Source organism: Ahaetulla prasina, chromosome 1 (assembly GCF_028640845.1).
Source record: "Ahaetulla prasina isolate Xishuangbanna chromosome 1, ASM2864084v1, whole genome shotgun sequence".
NCBI classification, from domain to species: Eukaryota; Metazoa; Chordata; class Lepidosauria; order Squamata; family Colubridae; genus Ahaetulla; species Ahaetulla prasina.
Genome location: NC_080539.1, coordinates 82469110 through 82492992, shown reverse-complemented (window position 1 = coordinate 82492992; position 23883 = coordinate 82469110). Strand labels below are relative to the sequence as shown.

At 36.0% G+C, this 23883-nt stretch overlaps 1 protein-coding gene across 2 annotated transcripts in view; it reads right to left on the bottom strand.

Moving 5' to 3' along the window:
* NID1 (nidogen 1) overlaps positions 1–23883 on the bottom strand; it is a 68116-nt gene that overhangs the window by 6434 nt on the left and 37799 nt on the right. For both annotated transcript variants that reach the window (XM_058165962.1, XM_058165955.1), the window contains exons 11-16: positions 23703–23846; positions 22724–22846; positions 14919–15134; positions 9703–9875; positions 7100–7226; positions 3633–3804 (exon numbers count right to left, since the gene is read on the bottom strand). In XM_058165962.1, the coding sequence (XP_058021945.1) occupies positions 3633–3804; positions 7100–7226; positions 9703–9875; positions 14919–15134; positions 22724–22846; positions 23703–23846 (955 nt within the window). The remainder of the gene's footprint in view (positions 1–3632; positions 3805–7099; positions 7227–9702; positions 9876–14918; positions 15135–22723; positions 22847–23702; positions 23847–23883) is intronic.

Sequence of the window (23883 nt, the reverse complement as noted above, 5' to 3'; positions counted from 1 at the left end):
GTTGTGTGATATTCAATTTAGTTCAACTTATAAATTGATATTAGGTATGTTTAACAAGAGCCAAAATTCAGTTAGTGTAAGGCTGGCACATGCACAGTTAATACTAGTGCATGCACAGCCTCCCTTAATATATATTTAGCATATAGTTTGAATTAATAAAGATAAGTCTCATCCCTTCGCTGATCTGGAACCAGTCTGTTTTCTCATAACATAGCATAATAACAGAGTTGGAAGGGACCTTGGAGATCTTCTAGCCCAACGCCCTGCTCAGGTTTCATACTTTTTTTAAAATTTATTTACATTTATATCCCGCCCTTCTCCGAAGACTCAGGGCGGCTTACAGTGTGTAAGGCAATAGTCTCATTCTATTTGTATATTTACAAAGTCAACTTATTGCTCCCCCAACAATCTGGGTCCTCATTTTACCTACCTTATAAAGGATGGAAGGCTGAGTCAACCTCAGGCCGGGCTTGAACCTGCAGTAATTGCAGGCTGCTGTGTTCTAATAACAGGCTTCTAACAGCCTGAGCTATTACGGCCCTATATACTATCCTGTATATAGGTTTTACCTGGCATTCCTATCTTCCTAAGGACATTCCACTGTTTGGCATAGTCCACACAACTGAACGCCTTTTTGTAACCAATGTTCCTTTAAATATCTCTTGGAGGGTTTTTGTTGTTGTTGTTGTTATTGTTAAATTCCTTCTTGAAATCATTCTTTCTCAGTGTTAGCTTCTCTTCTCCTGGCAATCTCCATCATCTGTTCTGACATTCCATTTAGATTCTTGTTTTTCTTAGTCTTTGGCAGTTATTTTTCACAATCATCCTTAATGACTTATTCAATTTCATTATCCAGTTCATCTGGTTCTCTCTCAATGAGGTTTGGAACTTCGAAGCAATTCCCGATCTTCTTGAAAATGCTGCAAATGGGGTCAAGATTGTGGAAACTACTTGGCTTTGTTCTTCCACTTTAGCTTGACTTGGAGCTTTATTTTAATTTATTTATTTATTTGTCACAACATCATATAAAAAGGATTATATAGTATATAAACATATATATGAGTAAATATTAGGAGGTATAAGCATCAATATATATATAGGAAAAAGAAAAACAATAGGACAGGAACGGTAGGCACATTTGTGCACTTATGCACGCCCCTTATGGTCCTCTTAGGAATGGGGTGAGATCAATAGTAGAAAGTTTTTGGTTAAAGCTTTTAGGATTATGGGAAGAGACCACAGAGTCAGGTAAAGTATTCCAAGCACTGATGATTCTGTTACAGAAGTCATATTTTCTGCAATCTAGATTAAAGCGGTTAACATTAAGTTTAAATCTGTTGGTTGCTCTTGTATTGTTGCAATTAAAGCTGAAGTAGTCTTTAACAGGAAGGACATTACAATAGATGATTCTATGAGTTAAACTTAGGTCTTGTCGAAGGTGACGGAGTTCCAAGTTTTCTAACCCTAGGATTTCAAGTCTGGTGGGATAAGGTATTTTGTTGTTTTCAGAGGAGCGAAGAACTCTTCTTGTAAAATATTTCTGGACTCGTTCAATTGTATTGATGTCAGAGATGTGGTGAGGGTTCCAAACAGGTGAGCTGTATTCTAGAATTGGTCTAGCAAATGTTTTATATGCTCTGGTTAGTAGTGTAGTGTTTTTGGAAAAGAAGCTACGCAGGATTAGGTTTACAACTCTTAGAGCCTTTTTTGTTATGTAGTTACAGTGGGCTTTGACACTTAGATCATTTGACATGAAAACTCCAAGGTCTTTAACGGTCTGGGGGTCATCTGTAAGGTAATGTCCATCAAGTATGTACTTAGTGTTTGGGTTCTTTTTTCCAATGTGTAAGACTGAGCATTTGCTGGTTGAGATCTGGAGTTGCCAAGTTTTAGACCAAGTGGTTAGATGATCAAGGTCTTTTTGAATGATAGATGCATTGTTTGTGGTGTTAAATAGTTTGACATCGTCAGCAAAGAGTACACAATTACTTGCGATATGGTCACAAAGATCATTAATGTATAGTATGAAGAGTGTTGGTCCAAGGACGCTGCCTTGAGGAACGCCACTCTTGACAGGAACAGGATTTGATAGAGCATTGCCAATTTTGACCACTTGTTGTCTGTTAGACAGAAAAGCAGATATCCATTTGTGAAGGGGTCCTGAAATGCCATAGGATTTTAGTTTTAGGAGAAGTTTATCGTGTACTACTGAGTCAAAAGCTTTGCAGAAGTCTATGTAGATTGCATCTATTGTTTTGCCTTGATCAAGATTTGTAGTCCATATGTTTTTACAGTGAAGAAGTTGTAAGTTGCATGATAATTTTTTCCTGAAACCAAATTGTTTATTGGAGAGTAGGTTGTTAGTTTCTAAGTGTGAGGTAATGGATTGGTTGATGATTGATTCCATGACTTTGCAGGTGACGCAGCACAGAGAGATTGGTCTGTAATTTTCAACTAAGCTGGGGTCTCCTTTTTTGAAGATAGGGATGACTGTGGCTAGTGACCAAAGTTTGGGAAGGGAACTGGTAGTGAAAGCTTGCACATGAGCAGTTTGTGATCTGTTCCCCAATCAGCCCCTGGCCATGCCTTTGCTATTATAACTGAGCTCTTCCACTTCTTGTACCATTAATATAGCCAGTTTGATTTCTATACTGTTCCATGCAACACTAGTTCAGTTTCACCAGGTTGTACCTGATGTGAGATACCCTTCCCACCTTTTCTAGTCTTGAGTTACTGCTGGATTCCAAATTAAGATTATTTGCAGAGAACACATGATCTCATACTAGCAACTTCAGCCTGTATACAATATTAATTTTGTCAGCTGTCCAGGGTCACCTCTAGATGAGGTGCGTGGCTCATAATTCAAATACATAAATATAACAGGAAATCCCCAAGCTGCTCTATGAACCGAAAGAAATTCAACATTCAGAGGCTGGGTTCACACAACATATTAGGCAAAGCTATAATGGATTGGATAATTTGTAGTCAGGTTGTTATCAGATCGTACCCTTGGCTTACTAGGTTGTATGATTCATGCATCATATTAAGCTGCAATATAGTTTATTTATTTGGCTATAACATGTTATGGACTGATGGTTTTAGCATGGGAAAAGAACCTGATTTAGATCTATTTAGGCTATAGCAGTAATAGCTAATCTTTTTGCCGTCGCGTGCCAAAAGCGTGGGGAGCGGGGGGGTCATGTGTGGGCGTGCCCACACCATAATTCAATGTCCCCCATCCCCCACCCCTCCACATGTACATGTGATCCCCATGAGCTCTCCCCCCCCGCTTTTGGCATGTGACGGCAAAAAGGTTACCGGTCGGCCCAGTAGACCCGTTTTTCGCCCTCCCCAGGTTCCAGAGGCTTTCTTGGTGAAAACTGCCTCTCCCACTCCCCAATGCCTTCTGGAGCCTGGAAACAGCCTGTTTCCCGACTTCCAGTGGGCCCAGAAGACCCGAAAATCAGCTGGCCGATGCGTGCATGTGCACTGGAGCTAAGCTAAGACAACGGTTGCGTACCCACAGATATGGCTCCACGTGTCACCAGGCGTGCCATAGGTTTCCCATCAGGGGGTTATAGATATAGGAAATAGATGAGAAATAAAATAACAGGATATTTATACATCCCTACCCCCTCACAGGATCTGCAACAATGGCTCGAGGATTCACCAGCTCAGTATCAAACAATACACGCCGATGGGTGCCATCTACTTTGGCTACCTCTATTCTGTCAAGCTGAGAATCAGTCCAGAAGATGGTACGACCAAGGTGATCCAGTGCTATTCCTTCAGGACTTTCCAAATCTTGAAGAAAGAGATATAAAGAGAAAACATCAAAGAGCATGACTAACATTCAAAGCCATGCCTGAGTTTTGAGGAAGTTTATTTTGTTCAGGAGATCTCCCTTCCACATTTGATCTCAAACTTCTAAAAAGGGCTTGAGGCATCTAATGTTACGATGGTAATACAGTACCTCAAACACCAAAAATGCAGGAGTCCCTAATAAGCAAAATGCTAAGACCTAGTGTCATATTTTTATGTATATCCAGTGTGGGTATTGAGGATTTCCTCTGGAGTGGAATATCTCATCTTGCTCCAGGCAAATTCAGGGAGAGTATATCTTGGTTGTGAATAGGATTTGCTAAAAATCACAGTAATAACACTTTGGTAGTAAGGCAAAGGCAGACAATATGCTTAAAGATATCGAGAAACTACATGGGAGAAATTATGAAACAAAAATATCCATTCTAATCTTCAAGTTAATTACTATAAGTACCATGTTTTCCCAAAAATAAGACCCTGTCTTATATTTTTTTGAACCCCCAAATAAGTGCTTGGCCTTTTTTTCGGGGAGGTCTTATTATTTTGCGGTGTGTGGAGCAAGATGGGGCTCTTCTTGCCATCTTACCTGATTTCCAGCTCTGTCTCCTAAACCTAACCAGAGGAAATGGCGGCGACCGGCTGCGCATGCAGTTAAATATTTTTGGGGAGGGCATATTATCAGGGGATGCCTTATTTTCGGGGAAGCAGGGTAGTATAAATACAATGTCAGGAAGAATATGTTTCTTTTGTTAATTGATTGATACAGTTTTGTTCCACATTTCCTCAGGAGCTCACAGTAGTGAATAACACAATTGCTCTCTCACAACTTCCCTGTTGAATAGGTTGAACTGAACAGTGTCACTGGCCCAAAGTTACATAGTAAACTCCAAGGTTCAGTGAGGCTTTAAATGTACGTTTCCCCTAACCCTAAATTATAGAGGTATAATATATTGTAGTACAGTATAAGTCACTATACACTTTGGTACTTATCATATTGTGACTTTTAACATTCTAATTAAAACAAATACTGAAGGTTCATTCCATATAGACATCGACAAGAAAATATCTACACTGGGTCCCTCTATAATTTCACAAATATGACAAAGTCTGTATTGTTTTTTAGTAAAAGAAACAAAATCGAGGCAAACTTATAAATACTTAAGTATTGTCAATAAAAGATACACACTTTTTTGATAGAGGTACAATACTATGATTTTAAACTATTGACTGAAAAACAAACAGAGAAGCACCTATTTTGAGAACTTTTTAAAATCAGTTGGTTTTTAATCATAAGGAGAAAATTTAGACCTCTAAGTAGCTAATTGTTTTGGGAAAGAGATTTCAGCTTTAGAAGAACTCCTAAAAATGTATGCAACTAGTTTTTCTTGGACAGTGACCAGGCCCAAGGCAACAGGAAATAGCAGATGATAACCTCTACACTGGCTCCAAGGACTGATCACATACACAGATTGAGTATAGACATCTTTTTAAAAGTTCAACATTCATTCAACTGTGCTGGATTTTTTTCTGCTCAAAAAGGGTTTTGTTCTACTCACGAGAGACTGACCATAATTTAGGCCAAGACTGTAAGCACATTCTGTTTTTAAATTAATGTTATACAACTTTTTTTTTAAATAGACTGCATTCTGCCTGTTAAAAATGTTAGTACTATCCTTTATGTATAAATCCCAGGATACTCCCACTCCCTTCTCCATTTCTCATTTTAAATAAGATAAAAAGAGTACTGAACTTTTTCTTTTCTTTTCCTTTTTCAGGTTTTCAAACCTATGTTTTGTGATGAAAAGTTTCTAGTTGATTAAACAAGCCAGTAAAAGCCACTAAGTTATCTGACTCTGGCCACATAGGTAGTAAAATGGATGTAACCATTTTAAAACACTTATTACAGTACGCAACTCTTCAAATATGGTTACAAAATTGGATTGCTCTTTGATTACCAGACTACCTCACAATCAGTCAGGCATAACCTCCGCCCCCCCCCATTTTAATGCAATGACATTTATAACATTATATCTGTTCCCCCATCTGATTATAATGTTGGGCTTATGCAAGAATGGAAAGGAGTTGAAGGTTCAGAGCACCATGCTGCATGTGGTAGCTTCTGCAGCTGTTAACTTGAGTAGATGATTATAAAGGTCATAGGCTACTCAGCTGACATGGAATATAGGTTTTAATGGGGTTTCACATATGCAAAGCCACTTCTACTCATTAGGAAGGGGTTAATGCAAACTTCCCTGTGAAAACTCTTTCACAGAGGCAGCTGTGCTATTGCTCTGTGGCCTTGTGAGATATGAGCAATCAGAAGAACTTCATCCAATTGGCACACGTCCCTTCCATACATTTTAAAGAATTCTTTTAAACAGTCAGTAAGTTATTTGTTCTCATTGAGATGGAAACCTCCATTCTAGGCAATAGCTCTCACTGAACTCGGGGATATTTACTTCTGAGTTATATAAAAAGGGACTGCACTGTACATACAAATTAGGGATACTAAAATAAGCCCTTGTAGCAATAGATGCAATCAAAATGACATGCAAAATATTATAACAAAATTAGCTTAATACACATCACTTTAAAGAAATAAATTACATATAATTATACAGCATGTCTTTATTTGCCTGTTATACTAACATAACATTGAAAACTATCAAAAATTGAAAAATGCAATACATAATAGTGTTTTATTCCAAAATATTTTTAAAAATAGCAAATCAAATCAGTATTTACTGATTTGGGAACAAAGTTATCGCAACATTAATTGGTACCATCAGTCTGGTTTATCAATATTATCACCATGTCAATACAAATCTACACAATTTTTCAAAGTTCTTGGCTGTACCCAATAAATATAACAATCAATGGATTCTTTGAACAGAGTAGAATTAGTACCATTCTGCACTAAAGTATCTTCGTTAAGTTTCCTGGACCTAGTTGCTTGTATGAGAATTGGATAATAGTAGTAATAGACCAAGTGAATCTAGAGTTTCAAAATAATTGATTAGGTATTTTTCTGCAACTAAAAAGCTTTTTGATGCAGCAGGAATGTTGAGCAATTTTTCAGCAAAAAAAGACAAGTACTGCAATTCTCTATCTGTGCATTAATTTCAAACTTACCCCATAGGGCTAAATGTTTTATCAAGATATTGTGAGAGGTTATGCTGAGGACTTCAGTGTTAACTGCAGAAAATCATCTTCCATCTTTGGAAATATACATTGGGTTCATTGCGACATGGTGAGGAAGGAAATCTATAATTCCTACCTGTCTTTATGATGGATACTGGTTCTCCTCCACCAAGGCTTGCTCTACTGATAGATGGGCTGCTGATATCTGTCCAATAAACCATCTTCTCCAAGCAGTCATAAGCAACTCCAATAACAACTTTATCCTGCATTTTAGACAAACCATTACAAACCATTATATCACATTTGTAATGCTAAAGAAATGGCTAAGAATTTAGAGGCTTGAAAATTCTACAATGAATAGTAAGAGACTAGTGAGGAAATTCAAAGGTTAAAGCCTTATATCCTAGTTCTAATCAAATTTAGGAATCAGTCCAGGTGAGTTAAGTGCTGTCTTCTGGCTTAAGGCAATACCCTAGATCAGAAACAAATTGCATTACAGCAATAGAAAAGGAGTAGGTTGTTACCTAAATCTTGGGACCCCTGTAAGCCCAGCTAAAAAACTGAAGTGACAGAACAGTGGGTCTATTCTACTTAATAATTATTTCAGTCTTTCCCAATTTGATATTTGCAAATGAAAAATCCCATGATGAGACCTTAGGATGTTGCCATCTGCCAGAATGTGTGAAGTCAATTGCCTGATCTTCTATAATGCAGGTTCCTATATTTAAGTGCCAAATACCAATTATAGATAGATTAGGCTTCTGGAATAATCAGAATATATTACACAGAGTTATGAAAGAATAACTATTCTAATTAATATTAATTTGAGCATAAAAATCGATTCCCCTCAATCTTTGCGTTTGATAAAATTCTAGTTTCACTCTGTCCTTTATCTGACCAGAAGTTACTATCTTTATATTGCTTGTCTTCTCTTCTCCATATCCAAATTTATCATTCTAACACCTGTTGTCATTGAAACAATACTACAATCAACTAAATTTCCTGGCACTATTCAATTAGCCTCTCAACTTTGGGAATAAAAGATACAAAGTACAAATGTGGTATAATTAGAGTACTGGGAATGAAGGAAAAAAATACAACTTTGGTTGAACACGTAGGATCAATGATTTCTATTACCTTTTCAAAAAAAATATGCTGCTAAGCAACCTATTCAGAGGATCTGAACTATTTTAAAAGATTAAGACCCTACTGCATAGCAAGAAACTCAGAGTAATTACAGAAAAGAATGAGGGATTAGGGAAATACTTACTCAGGTCAGACACAGAGTAGAGACAAAAAAGAAAGAAACCTATGACAGAATATAGACACTGACCACTTTACAGGAAATTATCAAGCAATTATAACATTTACACAGGGGTGGGCTTCAAAAATTTTAGCAAAGGATTCTCTGCCCGGTTGCTGGGTGGGCGTGGCCATGGTGGGTGGGTAGCCTAGTTGGCCTCTTGCACCGCGGTGAGGGGAGAGGCGTTTTTGCCCTCCCTGGGTTCCGTAGGCTTTCCTCGAGCCTCCAGGATGGTGAAAATGGCCTCCCCAGGCTCCGGGGGCCCTCTGGAGGCTGGAAAAGGGCCCGTTTCCAGCCTTCCCAAACTTCTGGTAGGCCCATTTTTCACCCTCCCCAAGCCTCCGCGCACGACCTGCACTTACTTGCATCCAAAAGGGGCCACATGGGAATTCCTGGGAGGGGAGGGGCAGGGTGGGTAGGACCAGACAGGAGTGGGATTTGGGGGTTCTCCAAACTGCACAGAATCTTAGCTAGAGGTTCTCCTGAACCCCTGCAAACTCCCAGCAGCCCACCCCTGCATTTACAGTAGAAACATAAGTGCATCAAGAAAGGAAGTACTCAGGAAGAATCTTATATGTCCCATAAATTTTTATACTATCTACAATGGCAGTTAAAATCCAAGAGTCCCAAACAATGGAAACTTTATAAGAGCCCCTGATTTGCTTAGAAAGCCAATAAAAATTAGCTCCACATAGAGTAAATTTGTTTGTAAAACTTTGACTTGATTATCTCAGAAGAAAAAAAACTTATAAAATACAACGCTTCAGGAACATTTTATTTCTTTATTTCCTTAGAGATCTCTGCCTTTAACCATCTCTGCCTTTAAGGGCCTCTGTGGCTCAGGCTGCTAAGACAGTCTGTTATTAACACAGCTGCTTGCAATTACTGCAGGTTCTAGTCCCACCAGGCCCAAGGTTGACTCAGCCTTCCATCCTTTATTAGGTAGGTAAAATGAGAACCCAGATTGTTGGGAGCAATAAGTTGACTTTGTATATAAATATACAAATAGGATGAAGACTATTGCTAACATAGTGTAAGCCGCCCTGAGTCTTCAGAGAAGAGCGGGATATAAATGCAAATAAAAAAAACAACCACAAAATATAAATAAAAATACATGCCACATATTTATTTTAAGGTCAGGGTTCAAAAAAAGTACTAGACACAAGGTTAAGTCTAGCCATTCAATACACAATTGCTCCAATAACACTGGACCGGAGAGGCATTTTTCAAGGTGTAGGAATAGAGCAAGAATACTTGCTGAGATGACTGCTTTAATTAGAGATAGGACATTGTCTAAATTTAAGGATGATGGGAAACTCCTTATTGATTTTTTTTGTGGAAAACAAGGGGAAAAGGATACATGGTTTTGAAGACAATAGATTATAGAGAAAAAATTAAAAAAGAAAAGAAATGTATCATGTTCATGGTATACTTACTGGCACGTACAGCAAAGCTTTTGCATCAGATTTCTTCATAACATTCCCTTCCAGAGGGACATGGTCAATCTTCCCACTCTGAGCAATGAGTAAGTGGCTTCCTGGAGGCAGGGGAATTGCATCTGGTTTTACTGAGGGTCCAATTGTAACAGGGGGAGCAACTGTGCCCAGACCTTATTGACCAATAATATAAAACACATATTACTCAAAGACAAGACTTGCCATATCTACAAGGCCAGGTAATCTAAGTGATACTGCACAAGTCTGCCAATTTAGCACATTTAAGCTATTCCTACAATACATGCATAGGAGATTGAAATTTGGTGCATTGTTATTTGAGATTTAGGTCCAATGAGCTTAGCTGCCCTAGTCTCAGATTGCAGTGCATGTCTCTACCACAAAAAGTGATCAAATTCTAAATGCAAAACTTAATCATGATTACACCACTGTATGCATGCATCATCAAACATGCACACGTACAAACCTATAGCATATAAATGTTCATTGCATGCTACGCTTCTTGCTTAAGAGATGCAGCCATTAAAAAACAAAGGTAGCCAATCCACACATTCATGTACAATACTGAAAATTTATTTTATTTATCTTACAGTTGATGATTTATTTATACATACATACATACATACATATTGACATACATACATGCATGCATACATACATACACACAGAAATAAACTTTAGGTCTGAAGTTACATTCCTGTGATCCCAATCATGCATTGCTAACAATATTAAAAACATTGAACAACCAAGAAAAACCAAGGACGCTCTTCCCCAGTCAATGTCCACCCCTCAGACATCCATGGGAGAAACTTAGGAATCAACTGATGAAATGTGCATTATGATATCTCAATACAAACCACATGAGTTACATTTTTGTGTCTGACATCAGGAAGCAAGTCCAAAGAATCAAAGTTTGATATGTGATGTGTCAATACATGTTTCATCATTGTGGTTTGTACCAGGGACCTATGCTTTAATTTTCTGTTACCTACTACGGCAGTGTTTTTCAACCTTGGCAACGTTCTGATGTGTGGACTTCGACTCCGAGAGGAATTCTGATAGTTGGAAGTCCACACATCTTAAAGTTGCTAAGGTTGAGAAACACTGAATTAGTAATTCAGTGATTCATTACTAATTACTAATGATTTGTTTTTCAGAGTGAAGAAGACAAAAATTTGTTCTAGAACCTTGTCTGATCATAGCCCGGTATGGATTGAGTTAGATCGGGAAAAAGAGGCCAGGAGGTCGTGGAGGATGAATGAGAACTTGTTTAAATATGAACAAAATGTAAATGAATGTAAAACTCTAATGAAGGAATTTTTTTCTTTGAACATGGATAAAGGGACACCTATAGAGATAGTTTGGGACACCAGTAAAGCTTATATGAGGGGAATTTTATTAGAGATGAATAATAAATATAGAAATAGACTGCACAAAAGGCGAAAAGAACTAGAAGAGGAAATTAAAAGGAAGGAGCAGTTATTGGTAGGCAATCCAGGAGATAGTAAAACAAAAGAGTCAATAAATATATTAAGAGGTCAATTTAATATGTTAATGGCAGATCAGGTGGCAACTAATTTACAATATGTAAGACATAATTTGTTTAATAATTCTAATAAACCTGGAAGGTGGTTAGCATATTTATTAAGAAAGAAACAGAAACGACGATAATTGATAAAATAGAATATAGAGGTAAGGAAGTATATCAGCAAAATTTGATTAAAAAAGCTTTTTTAGAATATTATACTAAGTTATATTCTAGAGATGTGATTAGTGATAAAGATATAGATAGATATTTACAGGACCACGGTATTTTAGAAATTACAGTAGATCAAAGGAAGAGTTGAATCAATTAATTTCTTCAGAGGAAATAGTGTTTGCAATTAAGCAGCTTAAAGCGAATAAAGCACCAGGTACAGATGGCTTGACAACTACTTATTATAAAAATTTACAAAATGAGATGATTGTACCACTTAAGGAGTTATTTAACAGAATACAAAGGGGAGGAGAAGCTCCTCCTTCATGGAGGACAGCTTTTATTTCATTAATACCTAAAGAAGATCGAGATGGTGTTAAACCAGAGAATTATAGGCCAATATCGCTTTTAAATACTGATTATAAGATATTTGCTAAGATACTAGCGAATAGATTGATGCCACTGATGAATCAATTAATTCATAATGACCAATCAGGATTTATTAAGGGGAGACAGATGAGATATAATATGAGACAAATTGTAAATTTACTTGAATATTTGGAAGGAAACAGCCAGGTTTCAGCAGCATTCCTCTTTTTGGATGCCGAAAAAGCTTTTGATAGATTGGATTGGCAGTTTTTGTTTAAAGTAATAGAAAAAATGCAATTTGGGGATTATTTTATTCAAGCAATTAAGGCTATATATCAAAAGCAAACAGCTCAAATAATAGTAAATGGTGGATTAACAGAATCTTTCAAGATTGAGAAAGGGACTAGACAAGGATGTCCCTTGTCACCATTATTATTCATTCTAACTTTGGAAATATTATTGAGTAAGATACGTGGTTTAGATCGAATAAAAGGAATTAGAATTAAAATCAAGATTATAAATTAAGAGCGTTTGCAGATGATTTGGTTGTTTCTTTATCTCAACCAATACATTCAGCTGTATATTTGATGGAGACAATTGATCAGTATAGTAAGGTATCTGGGTTTAAAGTGAATCAACAGAAGACAAAATGATAATTAAAAATATGAATACACATCAGAGGAAGAATTAGAAAGAATAACTGGATATGAAGTAGTTAAAAGGTTAAATACTTAGGAGTATACATTACAGCATCGAATGTAAAATTATATAAAAACAATTATGAGGTATTGTGGGAAAAGTAATTAAAGAAATGGAGAAATGGAAGAAGTTACAATTATCATTGTTGGGAAGAGTGGCAGCTATAAAATGAATGTTTTGCCTAGATTTTTATTTTGTTTCAAATGATTCCAATTTTGAAGAAAGATGCAAATTTACAAGAATGGCAAAAGGATTAATAAATTTGTATGGAAGGGTAAAAACCGAGATAAAGTTAAAAATAATGCAAGACGTTAGGGAAAGAGGGGGTTTAAAAATGCCTAATTTGAAATTGTACTATGATGCAGTTGTTTTAACTTTAATTTCTGATTGGATTAATTTAACAGAGGAAAGGATTTTGAATATAGAAGGTTATGGTTTGTTATATGGATGGCACGCATATGTAATATATGACAAGAAAATTGATAAGACATTTAAGAATAATATGGTCAGAAGTGCGTTGTTGAGGATTTGGAAAAAATATCAATATAAGTTAGATGGAAAGATACCAATATGGACCATCCCCAGACATATGATAGAGAATATAAATATATTACAAAAAATGGAAGTTATCACTTACAAAGAGCTTTTGACTATGGAAAAAGGGGAATTACAGTTGAAATCTAGGGAGAAATTGAGGATGAAGGAAGAAATTATACATGGTTCCAGTATGGACAATTGCAATCTAGATGGAAAATAGATCAGAAAATTGGTATAAGGCAAAGTGATGATAATCTGGTAAAACAAATAAAAGATCAAGGTCAACAGCATATAAAGAGATTATATAATGTATTGGTTGAAATTGATTCAGAAATGGAGTTGGTTAAAGATTGTATGGTAAAATGGGCACAAAATTTTCAACAACCTATAATGTTAGAAACATGGGGAAAAATTTGGGTGAGGAATGTTAAATTCATGCAAGCACAAAATTTAAGAGAAATTTTTTATAAAATGTTTTATAGATGGCATTTAGATCCTAAAAAACTGTCATGTATGTATCCAAATGTGAAAGCAAAATGTTGGAGATGTGATTGTGAGGATGCTACCTATTATCATATATGGTGGACTTGCAAAAAGTTAAAGCCTTTTGGATTAAAAATATGGTGGATTATGCAGAACATTTTGAAAAAGAAGATCAAGTTTGTTCCACAGTTCTTTTATTAGGAATAATCTCAGATTGCACTGTTATAGAGACAAAACTGTTTCTGAAGTTAATAACTGCTGCAAGATTATTGATTGCACAATATTGGAAGAAAGAAGACTTACCTACAATTGGAGAATGGATTAGTAAAGTATCAAATTTAGCAGAAATGGCAAAAATTTCTGCCTACTTGAAAGACTGTACACAAGAAAATATATATTGGAATGGAGGAAGTGGATTGATTATATTCAAAATAAGTATCAGATTAAAAATATCAATTAGTTTTTGAGTGAAGTTAGGAATTATTATGTATTAGTTTAAGAAAGAAGGAATTGATAGTGTGATGGTGTGAAATGGAATATGTTTTATGTTATATTTTAGATTATGTTTGTTAGTTACAATACCCTGTATTCTGTTCTGGGAAGTCTCGGGGAAGGAGGCGGGAAGGGAAGACTATAAATTGATTGGTTGCCATTGTACAGGAATAATGGTAGAATTAAACAAGTTGGAATGGTGTAATGTCGGGACTGCTCGGCAAACACTCCCGAAGGAAAGGGTAAGGAAAGAGGAGTAAAGAAGGAAGAAAGTAGGTAGGTAGGTGGGTATGGAGGAAAGAAGGGAGGGAGAAGAAAGGATAGGAGGAGGAGAAGAAGGAGAAGATAGAGGGTTAGAAAGGATGGTAGTGAGAAGTGGGAAAGAGGAGGGGAAGTAGGAAAGCGAGGAGAAGGTGGTGGGGGAGGTTTAAGAAGGATGAGAAGGGAAGAAAGGATTAAAGGGGGGAGTGGCAGTCGAGCAGCCCTGACTGAGTATAATTTGAGTATAGGACTGATTGTTGGATAAGTGATTGTATTGTACACTGGTCAAATTGTGGGAATTATTATGGAAAAATAAAAAATTTTTGCAAAAAAAAAAAAGAGAAACACTGAATTAAGGTAAAATGCAGTATTGACTGGAAAACATATCTAAAACATTTCATTTTAACAATGTTTTACATTTTCTACTGCAGTTTCTATTATTGGAAATACAAATCTAATTATAAAATACAACCAAATAATTCAAATCACATATATACTATAAATGTACCTTTCACTTAATCACAGAACTTTGATATATAAATTACTGCAAATATCTCAAATTCATAGATATCAATCTTCTTAGTTAAGTTGAAAGTAAGAATAGGCAAAATCTAAATAAAGAAAATTATTGCACTAACTTATTAATTTAGAAGCAACTTACATGGAGGTTGGATACCTGGGCCACTTCTAGTACCATCCATCTCATTACCATCTCTGTCCACACACCAGCAGTAACCAGTGCTAGGATGGCACTGGGTTGGCAAGTAATTCCCATAGATATCACACTGGGGAATAAATTGGCCAATTGGCCTAGGTCCTCTTGGGCCCAAAGCCAGAATTTGTTCTTGTTCTCTTTGACATTTGGTCTTCTCTACTTCTGTAATAATAAGAAGAAAATGTAAAAATTCTTTAATTTTATTTCTATTAGGTGGGTTACTTAAGCCCATATTCTACCTACGTGAGTTCTTCAAAGTCAGCTGGAATCCATATCGATCACATCAGAAATGGCTGATGATCTGTCGTTTAGACTATTCACTATTTAGAATTGCAGTGAAAAGATACAAACTTATTTTTTTTCTTTAACAATATGCATTTAAACTTTGGATTCACTACACAAAGAAGTCATGGGAGTCAATGGTTATTAGCTTTCGTCGTAGTGTGACAGTTTCTGAAGGCCATCTGCTAGCTTACTTATGGAGTTATTTGGCCACTGTAAGAATAGACTGGTGGACAAGATCGGTCAGAGAGCCAATCCAGCAGTACCTTGCTTATGCAGTTAAATATTTTTGGGAGGGTGTATTATCAGGGATGCCTTATTTTCGGGAAGCAGGGTAGTATAAATACAATGTCAGGAAGAATATGTTTCTTTGTTAATTGATTGATACAGTTTTGTTCCACATTTCCTCAGGAGCTCACAGTAGTGAATAACACAATTGCTCTCTCACAACTTCCCTGTTGAATAGGTTGAACTGAACAGTGTCACTGGCCCAAAGTTACATAGTAAACTCCAAGGTTCAGTGAGGCTTTAAATGTACGTTTCTAACCCTAAATTATAGAGGTATAATATATTGTAGTACAGTATAAGTCACTATACACTTTGGTACTTATCATATTGTGACTTTTAACATTCTAATTAAAATAAATACTGAAGGTTCATTCCATATAGACATCAACAAGAAAAATATCTACACTGGGTCCTCTATAATTTCACAAATATGACAAAGTCTGTATTGTTTTTAGTAAAAGAAACAAAATCGAGGCAAACTTATAAAATACTTAAGTATTGTCAATAAAAGATACACACTTTTTGATAGAGGTACAATACTATGATTTTAAACTATTGACTGAAAACAAACAGAGAAGCACCTATTTTGAGAACTTTTAAAATCAGTTGGTTTTTAATCATAAGGATTGCCAGCAACAAGTTATAGTCATACAGTCATAAGTGGAAAGAGATTTCAGCTTTAGAAGAACTCCTAAAATGTATGCAACTAGTTTTTCTTGTACAGTGACCAGGCCCAAGGCAACAGGAAATAGCAGATGATAACCTCTACACTGGCTCCAAGGACTGATCACATACACAAATTGAGTATAGACATCTTTTTAAAAGTTCAACATTCATTCAACTGTGCTGGATTTTTTTCTGCTCAAAAAGGGTTTTGTTTACTCACGAGAGACTGACCACAATTTAGGCCAAGACTGTAAGCACATTCTGTTTTTAAATTAATGTTATACAACTTTTGTTTTTTTTAAATAGACTGCATTCTGCCTGTTAAAAATGTTAGCACTATCCTTTATGTATAAATCCCAGGACACTCCCACTCCCTTCTCCATTTCTCATTTTAAATAAGATAAAATGAGTACTGAATTTTTTCTTTTCTTTTCCTTTTTCAGGTTTTCAAACCTATGTTTTGTGATGAAAAGTTTCTAGTTGATTAAACAAGCCAGTAAAAGCCACTAAGTTATCTGACTCTGGCCACATAGGTAGTAAAATGGATGTAACCATTTTAAAACACTTATTACAGTACGTAACTCTTCAAATATGGTTACAAAATTGGATTGCTCTTTGATTACCAGACTACCTCACAATCAGTCAGGCATAACCTCGCCCCCCCCCCCCATTTTAATGCAATGACATTTATAACATTTTATCTGTTCCCTATCTGATTATAATGTTGGGCTTATGCAAGAATGGAAAGGAGTTGAAGGTTCAGGGCACCATGCTGCATGTGGTAGCTTCTGCAGCTGTTAACTTGAGCAGATGATTATAAAGGTCATAGGCTACTCAGCTGACATGGAATATAGGTTTTAATGGGGTTTCACATACGCAAAGCCACTTCTACTCATTAGGAAGGGGTTAATGCAAACTTCCCTGTGAAAACTCTTTCACAGAGGCAGCTGTGCTATTGCTCTGTGGCCTTGTGAGATATGAGCAACCAGAAGAACTTCATCCAATTGGCACATGTCCCTTCCATACATTTTAAAGAATTCTTCTAAACAGTCAGTAGGTTATTTGTTCTCATTGAGATGGAAACCTCCATTCTAGGCAATAGCTCTCACTGAACTCGGGGATATTTACTTCTGAGTTATATAAAAAGGGACTGCACTGTACATACAAATTAGGGATACTAAAATAAGCCCTTGTAGCAATAGATGCAATCAAAATGACATGCAAAATATTATAACAAAATTAGCTTAATACACATCACTTTAAAGAAATAAATTACATATAATTATACAGCATGTCTTTATTTGCCTGTTATACTAAAATAACATTGAAAACTATCAAAAGTTGAAAAATGCAATACATAATAGTGTTTTATTCCAAAATATTTTTAAAAATAGCAAATCAAATCAGTGTTTACTGATTTGGGAACAAAGTTATCGCAACATTAATTGGTACCATCAGTCTGGTTTATCAATATTATCATCATGTCAATACGAATCTACACAATTTTTCAAAGTTCTTGGCTGTACCCAATAAATAAAACAATCAATGGATTCTTTGAACAGAGTAGAATTAGTACCATTCTGCACTAAAGTATCTTCGTTAAGTTTCCTGGACCTCGTTGCTTGTATGAGAATTGGATAATAGTAGTAATAGACCAAGTGAATCTAGAGTTTCAAAATAATTGATTAGGTATTTTTCTGCAACTAAAAAGCTTTTTGATGCAGCAGGAATGTTGAGCAATTTTTCAGCAAAAAAAGACAAGTACTACAATTCTCTATCTGTGCATTAATTTCAAACTTACCCCATAGGGCTAAATGTTTTATCAAGATATTGTGAGAGGTTATGCTGAGGACTTCAGTGTTAACTGCAGAAAATCATCTTCCATCTTTGGAAATATACATTGGGTTCATTGCGACATGGTGAGGAAGGAAATCTATAATTCCTACCTGTCTTTATGATGGATACTGGTTCTCCTCCACCAAGGCTTGCTCTACTGATAGATGGGCTGCTGATATCTGTCCAATAAACCATCTTCTCCAAGCAGTCATAAGCAACTCCAATAACAACTTTATCCTGCATTTTAGACAAACCATGACAAACCATTATATCACATTTGTAATGCTAAAGAAATGGCTAAGAATTTAGAGGCTTGAAAATTCTACAATGAATAGTAAGAGACTAGTGAGGAAATTCAAAGGTTAAAGCCTTATATCCTAGTTCTAATCAAATTTAGGAATCAGTCCAGGTGAGTTAAGTGCTGTCTTCTGGCTTAAGGCAATACCCTAGATCAGAAACAAATTGCATTACAGCAATAGAAAAGGAGTAGGTTGTGTTACCTAAATCTTGGGACCCCTGTAAGCCCAGCTAAAAAACTGAAGTGACAGAACAGTGGGACTATTCTACTTAATAATTATTTCAGTCTTTCCCAATTTGATATTTGCAAATGAAAAATCCATGATGAACTAGGATGGACCTGGGCAAACAAATTGCCCTTTCCACAACTAATGCAAGACTGCACAAATTTTCATAACCAAAATTGGACTAGATTTTTAAGTACATAGTAGGAAAGTTATTTTAAAAGTAGGAAACAGGATGAAAATGCATTTCATGTTATATACATTTCTTTAAAATTATTATTATTATTATTATTATAAAACTTCATATTGTATGCCAGTTTCTAGATTGTGGGGTTCTACTCATGATCACTCACCCTGACAATCTCTGGACAATTGTAATGGCATCTCTCAACTCTAGAAAAATCAGCTGAGCAAAAACAGTTACCGTATACTTGAGAAAGAGGAGTGTTTTCAGCACGCCTGAAAACCCCTGCTATAACAAAAACCATTTGCAGAGCGCGGAGTGTTTTTAGTCTTTATTTGTTTGTCACTCTCGCCTCCTCTCGCCTCCTCTCGCCCTCGGAGGGGCGGAGGCGTTGTCCTGAATACATCCCAATAAAATGCAAAGGTTTCAAAGCATGTTTTGGAAAAGCAGCGAGGATGGGGGAGAATGCTGCCTTGAATGTGAAAAGCGTGGAAAACTCCAACTACAGTATAAAAAAAAAACATTTGCACTCAGTACTTTTTATTTTATTTTATTTTTTGCCAAGTTTTCCCCAGGGTTTTTTTCCCCCCCTATGGAAATTGGGAGGTGGGGAGAAAGAGGTGAAAAGAAAAGCCTCTTGGAAAGCGGAGAAATACGGCAAGAACAAACAATTTCTCCCCGAGAGGAGGAGAGATGGGGGCATTGCAAGCTAGGGTGGGAAGAAGGAGGAGGAAGAAGAAGGAGGCAAAAGAAACCGACCCTCGCAGATCAGCAAATTAGCTTTCCTTCTCCAAACCAATTTTTTAAAAAAACCCGTTCTACCCAGAGCAAATGGCAAATAAGCAGCCCGTTTTGAGTCTGATTATTGTTTCGGTGGTTGCCCTCTCTGATCTCCTTGTACATGACAAGGCACCTCTAACCCAGCGCTTTGTGTTTGTTATTGGTAATTCTCCTCTCCTTCTTCCATTGGAGTCCTCTCCCTTCCTTTCCGAGCAGGCGGGCGATTTACCTTCTCTGCCTCTTTTATTTTCCTGGAGGTGGAGGTGTATTCCTAAGGATGCCTTCAGTGCTGGGGAAGGAGCCGATCCATGGAGGGAGGCGGCGCTGCCGAGCCGCTGCTTACAGAGGCGAAAGAGCCAGGAGACCTTGGCATAGGTGGGCGGCTGGTGTAAGGCAGGGCAGAACCTTCGACCCGCAAGGATCCCGGGAGGTGGGGGCGAAGAGAGGCAGAGAAGGAGGGAGGAGGAAGGAAAAGAAAGAAAAGGGAGTGAAAATAAGAGCAGTCCGAGCAATAAATAAATATTGCTGCGCTGCTTTCCAAAAATCCTCAGCACGGAACTAAAAGTTGCAAGTGTTTTGTGAGTTCAAACAGTCCCTTCCAGACTAACACGTTTCATTAAAAGATACAAAGTTTGGTAAACTGAAGCTCGCTCTGTCCAATGCAAAAAAATCATCATCATCATATAATAATAATAATAATAATGATAATGATAATAATAATAATAATAATAATAATGATGATGATAATGATAATAATAATGATAATAATAATAATAATAATAATAATAATAATAATGATGATAATGATAATAATGATAATGATAATAATAATAATAATAATTATAATGATAATGATAATGATAATAATAATAATAATAATAATAATAATGATGATAATAATGATAATGATAATGATAATAATAATAATAATGATGATGATGATGATGATGATGATGATAATGATAATAATAATAATAATAATAATAATAATAATAATAATAATAATAATAATAATAATAATAATATTCAGCCGTGCTTACTTTGATGGCAGCCTGACGTAAAATGCGGGGCAGGGGGATACATACACGGTTTGGGAAAAATATGAAAACAATATTTTGGGTTCAATTGCAGTGTAAAAATGAAGACATTCGGTAATAGGGATTTGAACCTTATTGGACACTTCATTCCTGGAGGGTTTTTAAAGAACAGACTGGACAATCCTTTGTCTGAAACAGTATAGGATCTCTTGCTTGAGGAGTGGGGACTGGACTAGAAGATCACTGTTAGTTTGGGATATGTTCAGAGCCCACACATCTGATGACATAAAAAAATTGGCAAAGTCATCTCAAGTCACTTTGGCCGTTATTCCAGGTGGGCTTACATCTGTATTGCAGCCCCTAGATGTCAGTTTAAATAAACCTTTCAAGGACCATGTGCGAAGGATGTGGCATGAATGGATGACATCTGGTCAAGCTCGTCTGACAAAAGTTGGAAATCTGAGAAAGCCAGACATAGAACTAATAGCACAGTGGGTTCGTGATGCATGGGAAGATATTCCAGAGGACATGGTGCAACGTGCCTTCAAGAAATGTGGCATTAGTAATGCTATGGATGGCAGTGAAGACAGCGCATTGTATGAGAGTGACAGCAGTGATGATGGCGACTGTGAACTCAGTGATGACGACAACGATATGCGGATAACATCACAGAAGCTGAAGTAGCTGAAGCTCTGTTTGGACAAACAGATGATGAGGAGGAGAACTCCAGTTTTGAGGGATTTTAGCTCTCGTTAGCTTGGTTGCTGTTACTTTTAAAGATACTGTATTTTTGATACCATATTCTTTTTGGGGACCCCCTTTTGCACTTTTATTGTTTTTCGTTCAAATAAATATTCATGTTATTTTACTTGGCTCTATCTTTATTTTTTACATTGACCAGTAGCTGCCTCATTTCCCACCCTCGGCTTATACTCGAGTCAATAGTTTTTCCCAGTTTTTGTGGTAAAATTAGGTACCTCGGCTTATATTCGGATCGGCTTATACTCGAGTATATACGGTAAGTTTTTTAGTTATTGTTTTTATTTGTATTGTATATGTTTTGATTGTTGTTTTTATATGGCTGTTAACCGCCCTGAGTCCTTCGGGCGGTATACAAATTAAAATATTATTATTATTATTATTATTATTATTATTATTATTATTATTATTATTATTATTATTATTATTATTATTATTATTATTATTCTACAAATGTAGTCCAACCCTTCTGGAGGACATCAAGTTGAGGTAAATTGGTGTAAGATGAGTCATTCTTCTCATGATAGCTCTGGGAAGCAACATGTCATTTTAAAGTGATATTCTTAAGAGAAGTTCAAAGAAAAATTAACACTTCAATATTAGGAGGTTATACTTGAAATCCATTCAGTTTTACCTCTGTTACAAAGAATTACCAATTTGATGGAAATTTTTATCAGCAATTCATTTCCTTTGTGAAGGATAACACACTTTATGAATGGTACTTAGTGATAATAGCCTCTAGCCAGTATCTGGGTTTATTTCTGTACAGTAAATAAAATCTACTAAGAGAAAGAGGTGACAGAATTCAGACAGCTATTTCTTTTTGAAATCAAACAATGGAATGTGAGGGGTATAATGAATTATAGACACTCTTAGTACTTAGTACCTTTTAGAGCGCTACTCTTACATCAGTACCGCTTTTACTGGCAAGCTGGATATGTCCTGAAGAGATGCAAAATTTTGCAACTTCTTTAAAGAATGAATTTCTTAAATGAAAACAATTTCTGCATTGTAGAATAAATATTTCTGCTTAAGTTTAAAGAAGCAGAAAGCTATGTTAAAATTTTCAGCTGTAATACTTTTGAAAAACTGTAAAATAAATTGGTAATAGAAGTATTGAATATGACCTTGTAGTTCTATCTTACAGCTATGTATATCAGAACTGGATGGCTGTTTTTTCACTTCCTTAACTACAAGGAACAGTTATCAAGCAACAACAGATGGAACAGACAACAAATCTGAAGAAAGAGCAAAAAGTAGTATCAAATAATTATACCTTACTCAAAGCTTGATTAATCAAATATGCAAAACATAATTGCTGCCCATCTACTATGCCATGGAACTACTCTTTAGCATTTGCACTTTAAGAAAGTTTTACATATTATTCCAAAGGTTTACCTTGTGGTGTACAGTGGAAGCCATCTCCATGATAACCTGCTTTGCATTGGCAGCTAAAGGACCCTGGGCTGTTGTAGCAGACAGCATCTGGATGACAACGGTTTGATTGACATTCATCTACGTCTATTTTTTTAATAAGAGAAGAATAATACAGGGCTTTTAACTTCTTCCATGCAATATCTTATTGTAAATCCTCTGCAAAATATTTGAGTCTGCAACCCCATGGACTTTTCTGTGTGGTGAATCAAGGCACATTGCCTACTGAGTCAAATAATATCAAACTATTTGTTTGATACTCACAAACAACATTTATGCACATAGGTTGTGGGCATGCTAAACGGTTCCAAGATAGTTGTAATTATCTTAATCAACAATTAAGGTACTTTAAAGAGGAAAAAAGTACAAAATTGAATATACCTGTGCATTTCCTATATAAATAAATAAATTGTTAATGGCACAGTAAATTCAATGGGAATCAAACATTGGAGAAACATTTAATTTCTCCCAACAACATAAAAATATGCATTTGTAGTAATATCACAATATTCACAATCAGATTATTTTATAACTGTTAATATTGAGGAAAAAAATTGCTATTTGCCTGCAAATCCTGAGTATTCTAAATGGAATCTGTGAACTTTTGATAAGTGCATACTGTTAATAATTGGTTATTTCTGCCTTTTTAAAATTTCTGAAATTTGTAATTAATAACGTTTTCATATAAACTGTCATTGCATAGCACCGCTCACATTTGTTTTCAAAAAATTAATATAAAAAATAACTTTTAAAAAAATATGGATAGTAGAATACTTGACCCCAGCGATAAAAAAAAAGCTTCTTTTGGTTCATTTCACTTTTTTTAAAAGTTATTTTCTTCAGCACGTGAAAATTATTATGGATTGAACACAATCACCATATAACAGAATTGCATAAAGACCAAAAAAAGACAAAGAGGAAAGGGAAAAATGCTATCCCTCACCTGTGCAGGAACGTCCATCTCCAGAAAACCCCGGAATACATGCACAGATATAAGAAGATCCACCGGAGTAAATGCAGCGGGCACGTTGGGGGATATCACATGTATGTGAACCCCTCAAACAATGATTCACTACACGGTCAACAGCTGTAAATCAGATATGCATATGCAAAAAAGATTAAAG